The sequence below is a fragment of the Osmia bicornis genome, chromosome 16, assembly GCF_907164935.1.
Source record: "Osmia bicornis bicornis chromosome 16, iOsmBic2.1, whole genome shotgun sequence".
NCBI lineage: Eukaryota > Metazoa > Arthropoda > Insecta > Hymenoptera > Megachilidae > Osmia > Osmia bicornis.
In genome coordinates this window covers 3,329,961-3,347,675 of record NC_060231.1, presented here as the reverse complement: position 1 = coordinate 3,347,675, position 17,715 = coordinate 3,329,961, and the positions used below count along the sequence as shown (strand labels likewise).

The following is a 17,715-nucleotide window of genomic DNA, read 5'->3' as shown; positions in this document are numbered from 1 at the left end:
AGTTAACATACAATTAACATACAGATATAAACGATACAATAGCTTTTCTTCAATAAAAATTCTCAACATCTTTTATCCGAATAACTAAAAGTAAAAATGCAAAACATCTTACCTTATTCTTTCTATTATCTATCGAACTATCATGGCTGAAAAGATCAACGTAACATTATTGTCACTACGTGCAATAAAAATTTCGCTATAATAAGGTGAAAGACTGAACATTTCTACACGCCGTAATATCAAAAACTGTTTATAAGTGTAAAATTCATTTTGTGTAAAAGTGGTTTTTTTTTTACAGTAATATACAATTATGTACATATTTACAGATTTCATCTTTTCAGTACAAAAATAGATTATGCGCTATGAGTTATGATAATCCCTGTAGAATGTTTCCTTCTCTCTTTCGCTTAGTCGCAGAAAATAATTGCAATAACTCTTACTAACTGCCGTAAACAATGCAACGTTACGATTATTAATAAATTTAATCTTCCACCGATGTCGTAACGTAACGCCAACAATCAACGTTCAACCAACATTTACTCCTAAGTTCTCCGTGGCAGACGAACCCGTTACATGATTTCCAGTTTGAGGTTTTATATCGTCAATTGGCTCCGAAATCACCATGTCGGTTTGCTCTGTATCTTTGTGAAGAGCAATAATAATTTTTTCTTCTGTAGAAGACTGACTGTCGGAAGACCCTTCTTGCGTGGAAGTAGCTGCTTCCTAGAACATAAATAATATTATCAACATTAATCAAACCCATTTTCTTCATCCATTTTCTCCCAGAGAATAGAAATCTTCTTACCGTACTTCGAATCTTCGTGTGTGTCTTTATGTGTTTCGTTAAATGATCCGATCGCATGAATTTCTTCGTACACTCAGGACACTGGAACCTTTTCTCCCCTGTATGGGTTCTGCGATGCCTCTGAAGTTCGTCGGACCTAGTGAATTTCTTACCGCAAAATATCCAACTACAAACGAACGGTCGCTCTCCGGTGTGCCACCTTAAATGAGCTCGAAGGTGGCTCGTTTTTCCATATACTTTGTTACACCCAGCTATGTGGCAAACGTGTTGCCGTTTCCTGGTCATGTCTCTGTTCCTGTACAAATGAATAAAAAATTTACAATTCATGAAACGTCAGAAACAGTGGCGGCTCGTAGTTAAAATTAGTGGGGATGCTGCTCCAGAAAATTGTTAGTATTTGTTTTAAAAAAACCGCCATTACGGAAGGGACAGTGCTCTCTCCCCCGCGCAGCCTCGCGCGCAGCTTTCCATGTGCGCATGCGCACGCGGTCGAACATCACGCCGCGGGAACTTTGAAGCGCAAAGTTCCATACAAAGATTTTTCTATCTTTTTCATAAACTGGGGGATGACTACTAACATTAAACTTAAGAATTATATATTGCACAAGTATAAAGAAAGCATGAAAGAAAAAAGGACTCGTTATATTAAATGTTATCGATAATATCAAGTGGAAATCGTGGGTGCTGCAGTTCCACAGTGCCTATACGCAAGCCGCCACTAGTCAGAAGAAAGATCTTCGAAAGTAGACTTACCTATCACCATCACCACAATTGGGACAAGTGCAAGCGACTCTTCTACGATGCTGCTTGTTAGAATCGGTTTCAATGTTCGTAGACGGTGTGGTATTTATTTGATGCTGATGAGAAATCGGAGCAGGCGTCGATAAAGTATTGTTCGATTGAAGAGTCTGCAGAATCTGCCATTTCGTTGGATCGTTCGAATCTAATTGCACTGTCGGTGCAGCTACGATGGGCGCGCCCGCTGACGCGGGTAAAGTTTGAACGGTAGCAGGCTGAAGGGCGCTCGCGGGTATAACTTGGACGTTACCCAAGCCTGGAATATTTTGCACGGGTATCGACTGAAGGAAACCGTTTGTCGCGTTTATTCCGCCGGCAGGTTGAAGTTGCATTATGCCTCCGCTACCAACGCCCCTCATCATGTTACCTTGCTGGGCGGTTAAATTTGCTAACGCGGATGCTGGGATTAAAGTCAGCTGTTGCGCTTGTGCCCCTAGAAAATATGCAATGTTTGAACATCTCTCTCGCACAAAATAAAATCATATCAGCTATTTAGAAAGAGACCTGCGATGGTAATAGGTTGGACAGCGGACTGTGTCGATTGAGCAGTAGGAATATGTATAACTTGACCGCTAGCTAATTGTCTGGCATCGATGCTAGTTACTTTTATATCCCCCTCAACAGCTTCCGGTGGTCTCGTTAAAGCTGATAACGTTTGCACATCGATTTTCTGCCCATCCTTTGTCGTGATTACGCTTCCATTACCCGCGACTGATCTTCCAAGCGCACCGATACCAAGTACCTGTAATAAACCAGGGATGTTTAAATATATATTCCACAGGGTCGACCCTGGGCCTAGGAAGACTAGACGGCCGCCTAGGGCCCCCCAAGGTCCAGGACCCCCATAAGACGATTTTGCATCTAAGAATGCAAATCTAAATTAGTTATACAAGCTTTAATTTTAATTTTATAAATTTTATTTGTGGTACATATATGTCATATATGTGAAGGGGGCCCTCCTAGGACCCCCGAAATCTCAGGGCCGGCCCTATTGCAATTATTCTAAATCTAAAATTGCAATTATTAATGATGCTTTGAAACGCCATATTGCAATTATTCTAAATTCAAAATTGCAATTATTAATTATGCTTTGAAAAACAGGGCCGGCCCTGGGCCTAGGCAGCCACCTAGGGCCCCTATAAGACGATTTTGCATCTAAGAATGCAAATCTAAATTAGTTATACAAGCTTTAATTTTAATTTTATAAATTATATTTGTGGTACATGTATGCCATATGTGTGAAGGGGCCCCCCGAAATCTCAAGGCCGGCCCTGTTGAAAGGCCATGTTGTAATTATTCTAAATCTAAAATTGCAATTATTAATGATGCTGTGAAAGGCCATACTGCAATGATTCTAAATTTAAAATTGCAATTATTAATTATGCTTTGAAAAGCAGGGCCGGCCCTGGGCCTAGGCGGTCGCCTAGGGCCCCCATTGGACGATTTTGCTAGAAGAGTAATATTTACTTGAATATTGATCTAAATTAGTTATACAAGCTTTAATTTTAATTTTATAAATTTTATTTGAGGTACATACATGTTATATATGTGAAGGGGCCCCGCCAGGACCCCTGAAATCTCAGGTTCAGCCCTGATATTCCACCATAGTCATCAATTCATTTACCATTTACCTGAACATTGCTTGGAGTTGATACGGTTGTACTCCACGTGGCTATAGTCGACGATGGTGTGGACGATTGCTGCTGTGCCTGCTGAACTTGTTGCTGCTGCTGTTGCTGTTGTTGTTGTATGACTTGTTGAACAACTTGTTGCACCTGTTGCTGCTGCTGTTGTTGTTGCTGCTGCTGCTGCTGCGCTTGGGCTTGAGCTGCTTGCTGTTGCTGTTGTACAGACTGTACTACTTGTGTCTGCGCTTGCTGCTGAACTACTTGCTGTTGCGCTTGCTGTTGAGCAACTTGTTGAGCTACCTGCGTCACTTGTTGACTCTACAGTATCATGATTTTTAATACAACTATACAATCATCCAGTTATTTTAATCAATATTTACCTGTAAACTTTGAAGCTGTGGTATGTTGGCAATTTGGACCTGCTGTATTTGTCCATTGGGTGTGATTATTTGAGCCATTTGTGGAATTTGCTGTAAGTAAATAATAAAAAATAAATGTTTGAGAATTAAGAAATAAAAATTAAATAAGAAGAATGATTTATAGAAGAGAAAACTAAAATTTGTTTTAAATTTATTTCTTCAAGAACAAAAATGGAGGCAATAATTCTATTTACAATTAAAAATATTAATAAACAAAGTCAAGGGTTCATGTAATTAACTCAAGCCTAAGTCGTCAACGTCCTTTACCAAGCGGGGTCTTCTGAGGACCTCATGGTTAATTTAAAAATTTCTCAACATTTTAGCGTGGAAGGTTACTTAAATTAGGTTCTTTGGATGTCTAAAAATATATTTCAGTTAATCGCTTTTGTGGGCCTAAAGATAGCAGCTCCCTTTAATTTCAAAGTCGAGGGAACCGCCTGGTCATAAATGGGAGGACCCGCGCTCACCTCCACATTATTATACCATAAACGCCAATGCATTCAAGAAGAAATAAATCAATTTAAATATGTAACGTAGTACACCAACCGGGGCTCTGCCGGAACCCCAAGGGTGTGTTTATTTTTTTTTTATAGTTTTGAGCGAACGTTCTATAGCACTAATTATGTAATATTTATCTCAAACAAATCCGAGATGCATATAAAAATCAAGAATAAATTTGCTGACATAGTTACAGCAGAATCACCAAAAATCACTCTCTGGGATCCTTAGAGGACCCCCCTTGGTATGTTAAGGGTTAAAAACTTTGTTCTCATATATTGCACGTACTTGGGTAATCTGTGGTATCATCTGTGTGGTAGGCACATTGAAAACACTGGACAGCGCTTGAACAGGAAAATGAACAGTCTGGTATACAGTTTGACCATTACTGGCAGTAACTGGTACTTGTACAGGGACAGTTTGCTGTACATGTTGCATAGGAAATTGAAGCGGTCTAACTTGCACGCTTTGCCCTGTAACATAAACAGCAACGTTACAGTTTTCAATTCTTTACAAAATTTATGTCGCTTTTCAGCTGATGAGTACAAACCTGTTGGTAGTTGAACGGTTTGTCCAGTAATATTTTGTATGATAGAAGTAGGAAAGACATTAGGTGCTCTTATTAAACTAACTGGTTGAGGCGTGATGATGGTTTGCCCGTTAGCCAACTGTACTTGCTGACTGGCAAGTTGAACTTGCTGTCCGTTAGCAGTAGCAAATTGCATGGTGGGCTGACTTTGATGATGGCTCGCAGCAGACATGGCGGAAGAAGGAATAAAAAGTGCTTCTTGACCATCTATATTTACAGTTTGCATCTGTGGTATAACGCTATAACTAAGCTGCTGCTGTTGCGGCTGTTGTGACTGTTGCGCCTGCTGCTGCTGAGATTGTTGCTGTTGTTGTTGAAGGGCAGCTTGAGCTTGAGTGCTTATCAGTTGAGCACCCTTAGACAATTATCGTACATTTTAAAAACTTCATCATACTTAATCCTTCCCTAAAGCCTAATAATTCTATACCTGTAAGAACTGCTGAGGCAGAGACTGCACAGAGATGGTCTGCGCTCGTTGCTGATCATGTTGCTGTTGTTGAGTTTGTAAAGGCACAAAATTTTGCAATTGCTGCAACGTAATAACTTGCGGATGTTGTTGCTGCTGCGCTTGCTGTTGAACGTCCTGCTGCTGCTGCAGCTGTTGCAGAACGTTCGCACTTAGGAATCGAATCTGAGGTTGGGCAGTTTGTTGTTCCATTTGCTGCTGTTGCTGTTCGGCTTCCTCTTGTTGCTGCTGCACTTGCAGGGGGTCATGATCTTCGATCTCCTCCTGGGAATAAATTATTATTTTCTTATCTCTATTAAAATTAATAAACAACACTCCTCGCTCATCTTACCTGGCTGATATTTCTTCCATCTACGCTTCGCTTCATGATGACAATATTCCTCGAATATTCCTTTCCAACACAAACAACGAGACGACGTCAACGCTAATTTTACGTGGAAACACCTCTATGCTAGGAATCCATTCTTCGCTATACGGAATCCGGTTGACCCTTCAGTAGACGATAGGTAAAAACGCTCGCCTCGCGAGCGTTTAATCTGCAAATTAATACCTGCGTTAAACCTTACTTAATTGCGTATCTAATTAAAACATGGATTTCCACCGACTTAGTTATAACCGCAATGTCCCTCACGCTCGAGGACTGCATCTGGATCGTTTTCTCTTTCTCCTTATTTAAAAGCAATATTTTCAACGAAAATCCAACCACTTTAAGGTTAGTTTCTCAAATCGATCGTTATATGCGAAACCTAACCACCCTTCAGGCGTCTAACGAGTAGGGAGCATCCAGTGACTTAAACGATATCGACACGTGCGAAGACCGCTCTCTCGAAAGACAAAGAAGGCCAGAGAGCACTCCTCGAGAACCCAATTGAGGACCGCCTCTCTACGCCCCTGTTCCAGCCGCCCCACCCGCCCCCCCTCGAAATATCACGCTCCGTGGCAAGGACGCGCATAGCCACCGACACAGAAGCGCACGATGTGTCGTCACACCCGCCCACTCGGTCGTTTGTCGGCCGTCGGTTTACTCGCACACTCGCGTACCTGCGATAACGGGGAAGGCTGGCAGCCTGACGATGCAGCCTCCACCCACTTTGCACATGGGACTCCACCTAACTCGCGAACCAGCACGTGCTTCACTACGGAAACACCAGTCTGCCCTCTCGTCGATGCCTTATTCCCCCTCGTCGACCAGAGAAATGCACCCTTTTCAACGCCGCTACGCTTCCTGTTTCTTCATCTCTTCGTCTCAGCTGTTAGTTTTCGAGGCGGCCATTATACGACGCAACGAATTATTTCGACGAGCTTGTGTTTATAAACTACGAAATTTTTGTAATAATACGTCGATGGAACAATAAATACATCGTTCGATGTTCATTCAAAAATAAGTTCGATCGAACGCGTTTTACAAACACGACTTACGCATACGAGCGTCCAGCGTTGTACGCGCGCGCGCACTACGTAGCCAGTGATCGCGGTCGACAATCTATGCCCTCCTTCTTTCCCCGATACGTCCGCCTGGTGTCGTTGAAAAATCTGTTTTTCTTTTTCCAAAGTGATTTATATATTAATCGAGAGAAAATTAGACGGTGAATTTAATTATTTACCACCGATGTAACTAGATTTCTTTTCTACGGTACACTAGGGAATCGACGCTACGTTTGAATCTGCCGCCAAAAGTGCGGATATGGGACAAGCCAACATTCTCTCCCGACCGTTCGATGCTTTCCGAGGTGAAATCTCTTTACCGATCAATTTCACTGAAATGTTCTCGCCGTGAAACGATATTCCTCTACGATTCTAGATCACCTGGTACACGATCCAATTTCAACGTGATTTCAACACGTGCACCGTAGACCCGCAACGTGTTGGTCGGCCGTCCCTCGCGAACACAAGGCTACGAATACCGCTACGAGAGGACTACTTTCGCCGTGGGGCGGTACACGAGGTGGCAACGTCGCCGTCTGCGAGGTGATCGTACGAGAGAGCTGATTGGTCGAGTTCGCCTCGCGATAGCTAGCCGCGAGCAGAGGTTTGTTAGACAGGGGCGTACGCAGGAACCGTCGGACGCCCACCCTGTCGAAGAGGGATAAACGATGCACACCTCCTACTTTCTCTGGCCTTCCTTCCCCTCTTTTTACCAGTCCCCCTCGGTCAGGGCCACGCTTTCAGCGGGGTCGCGAACGCTGTTACCTTGTTGTTATAAGCTATACTCTCTCTTCCTCCAATCACTATGAACACTGATTGTCAGATGACGATCCCGAGAAGGGAGGAGCTGTACTCCCTCGCTATGCCGCCGCCCTTCTTTTCATAATAACCGTGCTTCACGAATCTCTTTAGTTGGCCATGTATGAAGACCGTGAATAGATGTGGTCGTAGGCTGAAGCAGGCTGAAGGCTGCTCACCACTCAACTTACTTTGAACCAACAATATTTTTTTTACTTCTTTCTCTTTTATGTGGAGCCTTTGGTTGATGTATTGATCCGGTCAATATATATATATATATATACGTATGTTTCCAATAGCAATAATTACAGAAGCTATAAATTTAAAAATAATAATGAAAGGAAGGTTGCATTGGGAATTGATGTATATACAATATATATGTATGTTTCCAATAGTAGTAGTTACAGAAGCTATAAATTAAAAAATGATAATTATTCATTATTCTTAATTTCATGTAAAACATATAAGGAATATTATATAATGAAAGCAAGGTTGCATTGGGGATTGATGTATATACAATATAGCGATAGTCCAATATGGCTTTTATTAAGTCAATGGTAATGACTAATGACAGTGAAAGAAATTAATCTCTAACGTCGATTTTCTGTTGACTGTACGACGGTAGTGGCAATAAATTAAATAATTATTTAAATAACAGAGTAATCTATATAGTAGATTGATTCTAATATACATTAACAATTAATACAATTTATAAATAAATCCGTTTTTCAAGTTCTAATAATAAAGTTAACTCGTGGCATGTGTGGATTGTCACATGTAACATACCTAGAGATAAGTATTCACAGTACTTGACGATTTTGTTACATGAAATGAAGCGTAACAAATTTAAAACTTTATCATTTACGAACTTTCTGTTCCTATATTCTGAGAACCTTTTACGCAAACTAAAGATGGTATTAGTTTATACTAAACCGTAAGGATGTTCAATTTTTCTAACTGTAATTGTCCTATTTGATTATTTAAAATTCCAAATCCTTTTTGATTTGGCATTTAAAATAGCTAACGTGCTGTAAGATTCATGAAAATTTACAATGTAGAGAACGAACGAGTAACAATAATTTTTGATAACTGCGTTGATTTACAAGGGTACACTTAAATCGTGCCACTGAATTTCAAGGCTGAACTCTGCGACAATCTTATATACAAATAGAACACATTTACTCTCGTTTAGTAAATAAAATTGAAATGCTGTACATAAGATATTTACATGAAATTTAAATTTAAAAGTGTAATTGATTTACACTTGTGCTATAAAACCATACTGAATGCCACATAATTGTTCGTTGGTGAGCGCAAGTTGACCTGAAACGTTTGTACTAAAAATCAGCTACACGTACAATGAAGTTTCAAGTGAACAGAGATTATACAATTAAACAATTGAATATTTTCCACCGCGGTTAGAATAGTACGGATATTGTACAATTGCCGTCAAATATGAACTCCTTTACAGTCCACCGCCAGATCTCTCTACAGTGATTTGTCTCCTCAATACGTCCTTCTCGTGCTCCGCTTCCTCCATTTCTGCCATTCTTGCGAACCGTGAATACGCCACGTGTCCAGACTTGATAGCCGACATCATCTGCATGAAACGATGATAATTAATTATACGGATAGAACATAGAAAGGATAAAAGAAAAAATAATCTTTCAAACAGTGGTAACTTTGGTCTGGCACCAAGAGCAGCATGACACTAAAATATTTTGCACCAGAGGAGAAAGAAGCAAGTGTTATACTACGTCAGACAGAACACACTGTGTTAGACGAGTATTTTTATTAACAAACTGTCCGTGCAAATATATAAGAAGAAATATTGTCCAATTTGTTATATGAAAACAGACAAGAAGAGTTATGGGTAAATCTATCTTGTACCCAACAGGTCTTTCCATGTTTCTTTTTTTCTTCAAACATTAATTCTGAACAACGACAGAAAACAGGATTTTTGTGTGGGATGATGTAAGAAAAAAAATAAAATAAAATAAAATGAAAGGAGGTGTTAAAACAATAAAACTTGTAACGACAACTCTGCGAGCGAACTTCCACAGACCTGAAGGTATTCGTCCAACTCGACCTGACCGTTCATATTAGTGTCGATTTCGCGCAGTATTTCATGAAGCTCTTCACCAGGTACTTCCTTGTCACCGAATAACTGCGAACGGTAAAAAGAAATACTAATTAAATACGTGATACTCTGATTTACCTGTAAGTAATCTTGCAGTTCCATTTGCCCATTGTAACTGAGATCAATTTCATTGAGCAAAGTGTGCATCTCATCTTCTTTCAGTTTTAAGCCAAGTACCTGGACATTGATAATTAAAGGTGTGACAGAAAAAAAAGTAGAAAAAAAAAGGAAGAATAATTTTGAACATAGAATTTGTACGCACCTTAAGTCCTCTCCTGATGTCGTTAATGGAAACGTATCCCTTGTTATCTTTGTCAATGATACCGAAACGCTTAATGTACAGTTGTATCTCCTCTTTCGTAAGGTTGATGGGGATTTTATCACGGGACACACGATTCACCGTATGACCCATTTCGTTGGCGAGGAATTCGCTGGCCTCCTTATGCTGGTTCTGCTTCTCCTCGGGCGTCCAGTGTAACTCTTCTGCCATGATATCTATTATACCTGGAAGAGCTTCTTGCGCCGCTTGAACGTTCAAGAACGCCAATCTTAGTCGTCTCGCGATCATATCAATAGCTGTTCTCGCGTATTCGCGAACCCCGTATCGAATCTGAAAGCAACAGAATTATTGTCAGTGGTATATCGAATAACAGGGTCGGCCCTGGGCCTAGGCTGTCGCCTAGGGCCCCCCAAGGTCCAGGGCCCCACCGAGGTCCATGCCCTCTCCCCTGAGGTTCAGAGCCCCCCAAGGTCCAGGGCCCCCCCAAGGTTCAGGGCCCCGTAAGGTCCAAGCCCTCTCCCACAAGGTCCAGGGCCCCCTGAGGTCCTGGCCCTCTCCCCCAGGGTCCTGGCCCTCTCCTCTTAGGTCCAGAGCCCCACCAAGGTTCAGGGCCCCCCTAAGGTCCAGGTCCTCTTCCCTAAGGTCCGGGGTCACCCCCATAATGTTTACTTAAATATTAACCCCTTCCCGTGCCATTTAGCTCGACGAAACTCGGGCCCAAGCGGTAGTCGTCAAAGCGCGCTAAACAGACAAGACGCTCGAGAACAGTCGCAATACGTGCCGAAATGTAAAGAGCTTTGATATCTGATATATAGGCATTTTTACGCGTTACCACTGTTGAACTCACGAGTCTGTTCGCGAGTCTGACTCGTGATATTCATGTTTCGCCCGACTATCTGTTCACGAGTCAGACTCGTGATATTCATGTTTGGGCCAAAATCTTCATCACGAGTCAGACTCGTTAAAGTACGGGAAGGGGTTAATCTAAATTGGTTATACAAGCTTTATTGTTAAGTTTTTATATTTTTGATTTGAGCTACTTTTTTTAATGTCATATATGTGAAGGGGCCCTCGGACCCCCGAAATCTCAAGGCCGGCCCTGTCGAATAATTAAGAGAAACTTTGGAAACTTACTTCGGCGTCGATGTACGGAAACTCGGGATGAATCTTTTTACCAATAATTGGCCAACGTTTACCAGTCAGAGAAGCCATTTTCGAAACGGCAAACGCACGGTCTCCGTAACTCTTGGACAGATGCTGTGCAACTTCGCACTCCAAGCCAAAATCTTGCACCAATCTAATGTACATCGTTGGACTCCACCCATGAGCCCCCTCTAAGAGGAAATCATTGGTTTGGCAGGGCCTATCAGGCTTCAGATCGCAAGCTTAACAAATTACAGAAAAATTAATACCATAAAGTTAATACCATTTCATTTTATAACACCATATTCGTGAAATACCTTTGATAGCTGCATCGATTGTCTCTTCAGCCATTGCCCTGTACGTTGTCCATTTTCCTCCAGCTATCGTGATCAGTTTGGCGGGGCTAACGTGTACAATGTGATTTCTAGCGAGCGACTGGGTGTTGGGTTTGTTCGGGTCGGATACGAGGGGCCTGATACCGCTCCAGGCGGACAACACGTCTCCGCGACGCACCTCAACGTCTGGATTAAGATAGTTTTTAACCTCGCGTAAGATAAACATGATCTCGTCTTCGGTTGGCCGGGGATTATGCGTTACTTCACAGGGCAAATCGGTCGTTCCTGCGATCGTTTGCTTTTGCCAGGGTAAGAAGAAAATTACTCGGCCATCGCTCGTTGCTGGATCCAGTAATCCCATTTGATCAGGACTATATTGATAGAGAATTATTAGAAACATTTCATGGGTCTTTATTTTATTTATTTAATTTAAAATTAAATTCTGATAATAATTTACCTGTAATAACCTGGAAGAACGATATGCACGCCAGATGATGGAGAACAGATTTCTGGTATGCTTGGATCATCCATTTTTCTGATATGATCTGTGAACGGGCCTGTTGCGTTAATTATTGCCTTTGCTTTAACATCCCACTCCTCCCCAGTAAGCTCGTCTTTCACGTGAGCGCCAGTTAGTACGCGATTACCATCCTTTAAAAATATAAATTTTATTTCAATCAAGAATCAACTGTTTTATCTCTCTATGTATATTCAGACAATATCAATAGTACCTTATCGCGACCTTTTAAAAGATTAACAACTTTGACGTGATTCACAACTGTTGCCCCGTGACGCGAAGCGGTAAGGGCAATTGCCAAATTCATTCTCGCATCATCTTGTTGACCTATTATATAAAAAAGAAAGCAAGAGATTAATGATACTTCTTATACATTACGTATTTAAAATTTTTTTAATTAATTTTCTTGAATAAAAATAGAATTATCTAACTTTTAGATTGTAAATTTAATAATGAAAAAGTTTTCTAATACTATTAAAAAATGCTACTACTGATAAGCGCATAGAAAACATTACCGTCATAATAAACAATAGCCCCTGTTAGTTTATCTCCTTTCAACATAGGAAACAGTTCTAATGCGTCTGATTTGCTAAGGAAGTAGGACGATTTGACCGTTTTACTTCCAGCGACTACGTCATACATCTTTATACCGAACCAGTAGTAAGGTATTTGCCACCATCTGTTAAAAAGGTAATGATGTTAATTTAACAGAATTAATTTTACACAAGGGGGAAGCAACGAATGATTAACACACGTGTAAACTGGCAACATAATAGGTAAAGGGTGAGCCAAATGAGGCGCACTGTGCAACATAGATGCTCGTTCGTGTAAAGCTTCCTTAACCATTTTGTATTGTTCCACATCCAGCTGCAGGATAGCCTTTTGTAGATAACGAACCCCTCCGTGGATGAGTTTTGTACTTCTGGAAGATGTGCCAGATGCGAAATCATCTCTCTCTACTAAAGCTGTCTTCAGACCTTCAAATAAAATATGTATATTAAGATACTATTCATATAACTGTTTTATTTATCTTGGTTGCACTTTGTCTTAGGGGAACAAAAATTTTTGGTTATAAAATATCAAATCTTATAGCTTTCGACCTGAAACATTCGAAAATGCAAGTTAAAAGTTTAGGAAACGATTTGTTTAAAAAATACGATTATGTGAAAAAAGTGTATTTAGCGTATTTTGATAGGTTAGTACGACGCCATATTGCTTCTACCCGTCTTCTGATTGGTCCGCACATAAATTCGAAATCTAGATTGGAGTCGCTTCCACGACGAATATTTTGCCGATCGCCTATTTGAATTTTTATGGCATAGGTTTTGTAAAATTAATTAAACACATCTAATGGATTTTTTGATAGCAGCAATTAAGAAGCAATATGTTTTTAAATAAAATAAGCGGAAGTTAGGCATTTCAGCGAACCAATCAGAGAATGCGTAAAAACAATATGGCGTCGTACTACCTGTCAAACACCACTAAATACGCACATTGGTTTCCTGAATTTTTAATTTGTTTTTTTGAATATTTCAGGTCAAAAACATTTGATATTTTGGAACCACTAATTTTTGGTCCCCTAAAATGAAGTCTAACCTTCATCTTTATTAACGATAGAAAAAAAAATACCTCGTGTACAGGCATCCAATGCACACCCAGCTCCTGTCGCACCACCACCAATGATAAGAACATCATATTCGCCATGAGTTTTCAAAGTTTTTACTTGATCCTCTCTGGTTGGCAGAGGCCTTTTTGCCGGCTTCGTCCTTGGCTTGTCTGCGTGCACCTGACAAAAAGAATATCATTTTTATAACTGTTCTCTACACGGTATTCCAAGAAAACAGCGGTTCTCTAATATCAAAGAACAATTTCCACGTATTCATTCACACGATTCATTATCTCCTATTATTCTCACTCGTCTCGAGATACAAAATGATTATCACAATAGACGACCCTACGCCGCTTAGCATTGGACCTTGGATAATCAATCTCGGTTAGCTAACAATGAAATTAGTTATTTACTCGATTCCTCGGAAATGATAAATCAATTTCTCCGCATCGCTTATGTGAAGTTCCGCTTAGTGGAATGTTTCAGATAAGATACATTGTAAAACGTAGCTTCCCCGAGCGTATAATTGCGCGCGATTATATATAGAACGGTATTTAAAAAGCTATGGTTTATGCCGCGTTAGAAATAGCCGAGCATCCCTGATACCTAGTCCTGGTCTGGCACAGACCTTGCTAGCAGTGAAATTTCAGTAACCATGTGACTGCTGACCGACTGTTGATCGCGAAACGCTATGCAGCCTTGAGTAACTAGCATAGACTATTGTCGCGCTAGAGATCAAATTTTCATCAGACTTGAAATTAATACAGGATCTCTGCCATTTTCATAAGCATCATCTATCACGCCTTCTTTTACGCGTTCTATATAAAAACTAAAAATAATATCTAAGTATTTTCGAATTAAGAAAAAGAAAGAAACGTGTAAAAAAAATTGTAGCATTCAAATCGATGGGATTCCCGCGCTTTTTATCAGTCGGAAAGTTCCACGCCTTCAAAATATTTCATTATTGCGAAAATGATACGGGGAACAAATAAAAGTCATGATTCAACGAAGAAAATATTTTTTTTATCTCGTAATAATTAATGTACTTACGGTATTGTCGCATAACAATAAATAGGAGGTAAGGGCACTGGCACCGATAGCACTTGCGCCCCCCGCTAGTAACTTCAATGATGCCATCTTATGTCACTTACAATTCGACAATCTTTTAGGAAAGATCTGGAACGAACCAAAATGCCTCTATATTAAGAATAATCCCACGTCATACGTTGTTTAGAAATTACGTAAGATGGAGGCGAAATGAAAAAAACTCGGAAAGATATCGTTCAGAATTTCTAAACGGCAAAACGTCGATGCGATAAGCGCTTATTTCATTATACAAAAATTTCATATATGAAATCGATTAGATAAACCGGATCGACGTCTACAGCGAGCATCAAACGTAATCTTCTAATTAATCGATGCTCCTGATTTATTTAGTGAATCATCGTCCACGTTATTGGCAATATATCAACAGGTGCAACGTGCGCGACGCTGACACGGAAATGATTCTCTCTTAGACCCTAATAAAAAAAGATGCGATACTATTTGAATCGTTTAACGAGGTTAGCGCGATCGTTCGCGAATTAATAAACAAGTTCAATTTTTTTTTCCCGACACAAAGAAAAATCATTGTACAAAGGTACCTTTTTATCCTGCTCGTTATAACGCGATATTTAATGCAACAGAAAAACGACAGTTCGTTGGCTTCTATCGAAAAGAATTATTATTTTAAAAATGACTCACTGGCAGATATCTCGGACAGGGCCGACCCCGAGATTTCGGGTGTCCGAAAAGGGGCCCCTTCGCATATATGACATAAAAAAAATTACCCAAAACAAAATTTATAAAATTAATATTAAAGCTTGTATAACTAATTTAGATTTGCATTTATATCGATTAATATTCAAGTAAATTCTTCTTGTATTCTTAGTAGAGCCGGCCCTGAAATTTCGGGGGTCCGAGGTGAGCTCCGAAAAGGGGCCCCTTCGCATATTTGACATAAAAAAAATTACCCAAAACAAAATTTATAAAATTAATATTAAAGCTTGTATAACTAATTTAGATTAATATTTAAGTAAAAATTACTCTTCTTGTATTCTTAGACGTAAAATCGTCTTATGGGGGCCCTGGACCTTGGGGGGCCCTAGGTGGCCGTCTACACCCAGGGCCGGCCTTGATCCCGGAACACCTGCATTTATCGCACGTGACATACCATTCCTCTATCTCGCGACATATCGCCTCATTCGGCATCCCGACGCGTCGCACGAAGCGCGTGTATAAATTTCCCATAATAACATTTGATACCCTTAATGATGTAACAGTTCAACAAGTGCAACGTGAATTACTTAAATGCGTTGTAATTACCACCTCGGCACGTGTTGAAATTTCCTACTTACAAGTAACGACTACGCGGGCAGGGTTATTCAGTTATCAGCTAGAAAAATGTACGATTGATAACAGGCACACTGATTGTAACTCAAGCACGAGACTCGCAAAAACTCGGACTTTTTCGTCGACTATTTCACTGGAAATTTAATGTCAAGAATAATAGTATGTTGGATTCCAAGAAAATTGACAACACGTTAAGAATACTCTTTAGAAATTTTATTGGATATGCACTCGACTAGTAGGTAATGAAATCTAGTTGTTCTATAATCTTGCAGGTTTTTATATTCTATTAATGGAGATTGGTAATGGTAGGGGTAGTGGTCAAGGAACAGTGTGATTAAAGAAGGGTACGAAGTACAGGACGAGTAAGGATTAGGAATCGATTAGGATGAATCTATGGTGTGGTGTTTGTCATCCGACAAGCCTCTGTCATGGAATGTTACAGCTAATTAATAAATTTCTAGCACTTACATCATTTTAAATTTCGATTGTAAAACTCGTTTTGTGTAAAAAAAATTAATTGCTAAAAAGAGGCACATCTTTACATTTGTCTCGTATTCACACATATACCTGTTAAAGATGCGTCACCCAAAATGGCTGCCTCGACTTTTTTGAAAGATTTATTTCCCATTGCTAATTTCACAATCCATTATAGTGTTTCTCTATCGAAAAATCATTCGATATCTGCAGTATATTTTCATCGAACGATAATTATAATAATTAGACAGATTTTCATGTCACTAGTAATGCCATTGAGGTGTTAAAAAATAATTTACACTATATTCGCTACGAGACCTTGACAGTCCCCTAAAACACGTGGAATTACGTAAGCTAACGCTCACATAATCAGTGAATACTAGTATTTTTCTATCCCTCTACTGGAACATTTAACGTGATCAGCATAATTCAAAAAGAATCTAACGATCAACCACAAATTCGACCGTCTAGGGGAAAAAATTGGATAAAAACGGGTTTACCTTGATCAAAGCAAACAGTGTCATAAACCTTTGCACAATATTCTTTATGCAAAGTACCTCGGAATACGTGTATATTGCGATAATACAAAAGTCGAAAACGATGTCGCAAAGCTGAGGTTTTAAAATAGCACCCGCGAATCTCGTGCCAAATGCCTTCGAATGTCATTTGTATTGAAGACGTTCTCATTATACAATACGCACAATATATTATGACTAGATGGAGGGAGAAACAAGTAAAATATATAATAAATTGTACACGATCCTTACATTTTAATAAAACAATCCTTCGTTACCCGTTATCTCTCTGTATACCGAGAGGTAACAGACCCCGAAAAGTAAGGTTATGAAACGTATGGAAAAATGAAATTATACACGATCCTTACATTTTAATAAAACAATCCTTCGTTACCCGTCATCCCTCTGTATATCGAAAGGTAACAGAGGGTTGCCTCTCGAAAAGTAAGGTTATGAAACGTATAGAAAAATGAAATTGTACATGATTCTTAACAAACGTTAAACAATTAGCAATGAAAATAAGAGGTTTTTATGAAGAATGATTAAAATTATCGATGATAATTGATTAGTTATGTTGAAAATAATAAAAGTATCGAGTACGAGAATTTTCTTACTTACTGCAAAATGGATTGACAGTCAATGGACTCTTAAGAACACCCGCGCAAAGTGGTGGTGAGCACGATTTGTGCAACTAATAATTAACGATGCACATTTTTAACAAAGATACCGGTACACATTTCACCGCGTCGCACAAGCGAATGGACTCGTGGACTGTAGCGAACAATCGGGGAACAGTTAATGAAGATAAAAAATTCGCAAACAGCCGCGACATCTGTCGGAAGTTTGCCGAGTCATTTTCAGGCGCGCTCGACAATTCAAACAATT

General features: G+C 39.8%; 2 protein-coding genes across 11 annotated transcripts; both read right to left on the bottom strand.

Annotated features, from left to right (window-relative positions):
• Positions 1-234: 234 nt before the first annotated feature.
• Positions 235-7,311, bottom strand: LOC114877996 (transcription factor Sp4-like). Of its 7 annotated transcripts, none has more exons than XM_029191279.2 (12): positions 6,623-7,155; positions 6,245-6,519; positions 5,535-5,739; positions 5,165-5,467; positions 4,699-5,092; positions 4,437-4,621; positions 3,612-3,701; positions 3,235-3,549; positions 2,108-2,345; positions 1,559-2,036; positions 806-1,100; positions 235-723 (listed from the first exon to the last, which is right to left on the bottom strand). In XM_029191279.2, exons 3-12 carry the CDS (start codon positions 5,568-5,570, stop codon positions 526-528), a joined length of 2,532 nt encoding a protein of 843 aa, XP_029047112.1. In that variant the 5' UTR covers positions 5,571-5,739; positions 6,245-6,519; positions 6,623-7,155; the 3' UTR covers positions 235-525. The 7 variants fall into 7 exon arrangements, with proteins under 7 accessions (XP_029047112.1, XP_029047114.1, XP_029047111.1 ...); XM_029191281.2 differs by having other exon boundaries at positions 6,245-6,453; XM_029191278.2 differs by having other exon boundaries at positions 6,245-6,744; positions 6,808-7,155.
• Positions 7,312-7,947: 636 nt separating this feature from the next.
• LOC114877988 (glycerol-3-phosphate dehydrogenase, mitochondrial) lies at positions 7,948-17,614 on the bottom strand. Of its 4 annotated transcripts, XM_029191255.2 has the most exons (13): positions 17,449-17,614; positions 14,501-14,626; positions 13,471-13,627; positions 12,596-12,818; positions 12,357-12,520; positions 12,056-12,168; positions 11,782-11,975; positions 11,307-11,695; positions 10,981-11,231; positions 9,829-10,176; positions 9,645-9,743; positions 9,492-9,593; positions 7,948-9,026 (listed from the first exon to the last, which is right to left on the bottom strand). In XM_029191255.2, exons 2-13 carry the CDS (start codon positions 14,585-14,587, stop codon positions 8,892-8,894), a joined length of 2,262 nt encoding a protein of 753 aa, XP_029047088.1. In that variant the 5' UTR covers positions 14,588-14,626; positions 17,449-17,614; the 3' UTR covers positions 7,948-8,891. The 4 variants fall into 4 exon arrangements, with proteins under 4 accessions (XP_029047088.1, XP_029047087.1, XP_029047085.1 ...); XM_029191254.2 differs by lacking the exon at positions 9,492-9,593; XM_029191252.2 differs by lacking the exon at positions 9,645-9,743.
• Positions 17,615-17,715: the final 101 nt, after the last annotated feature.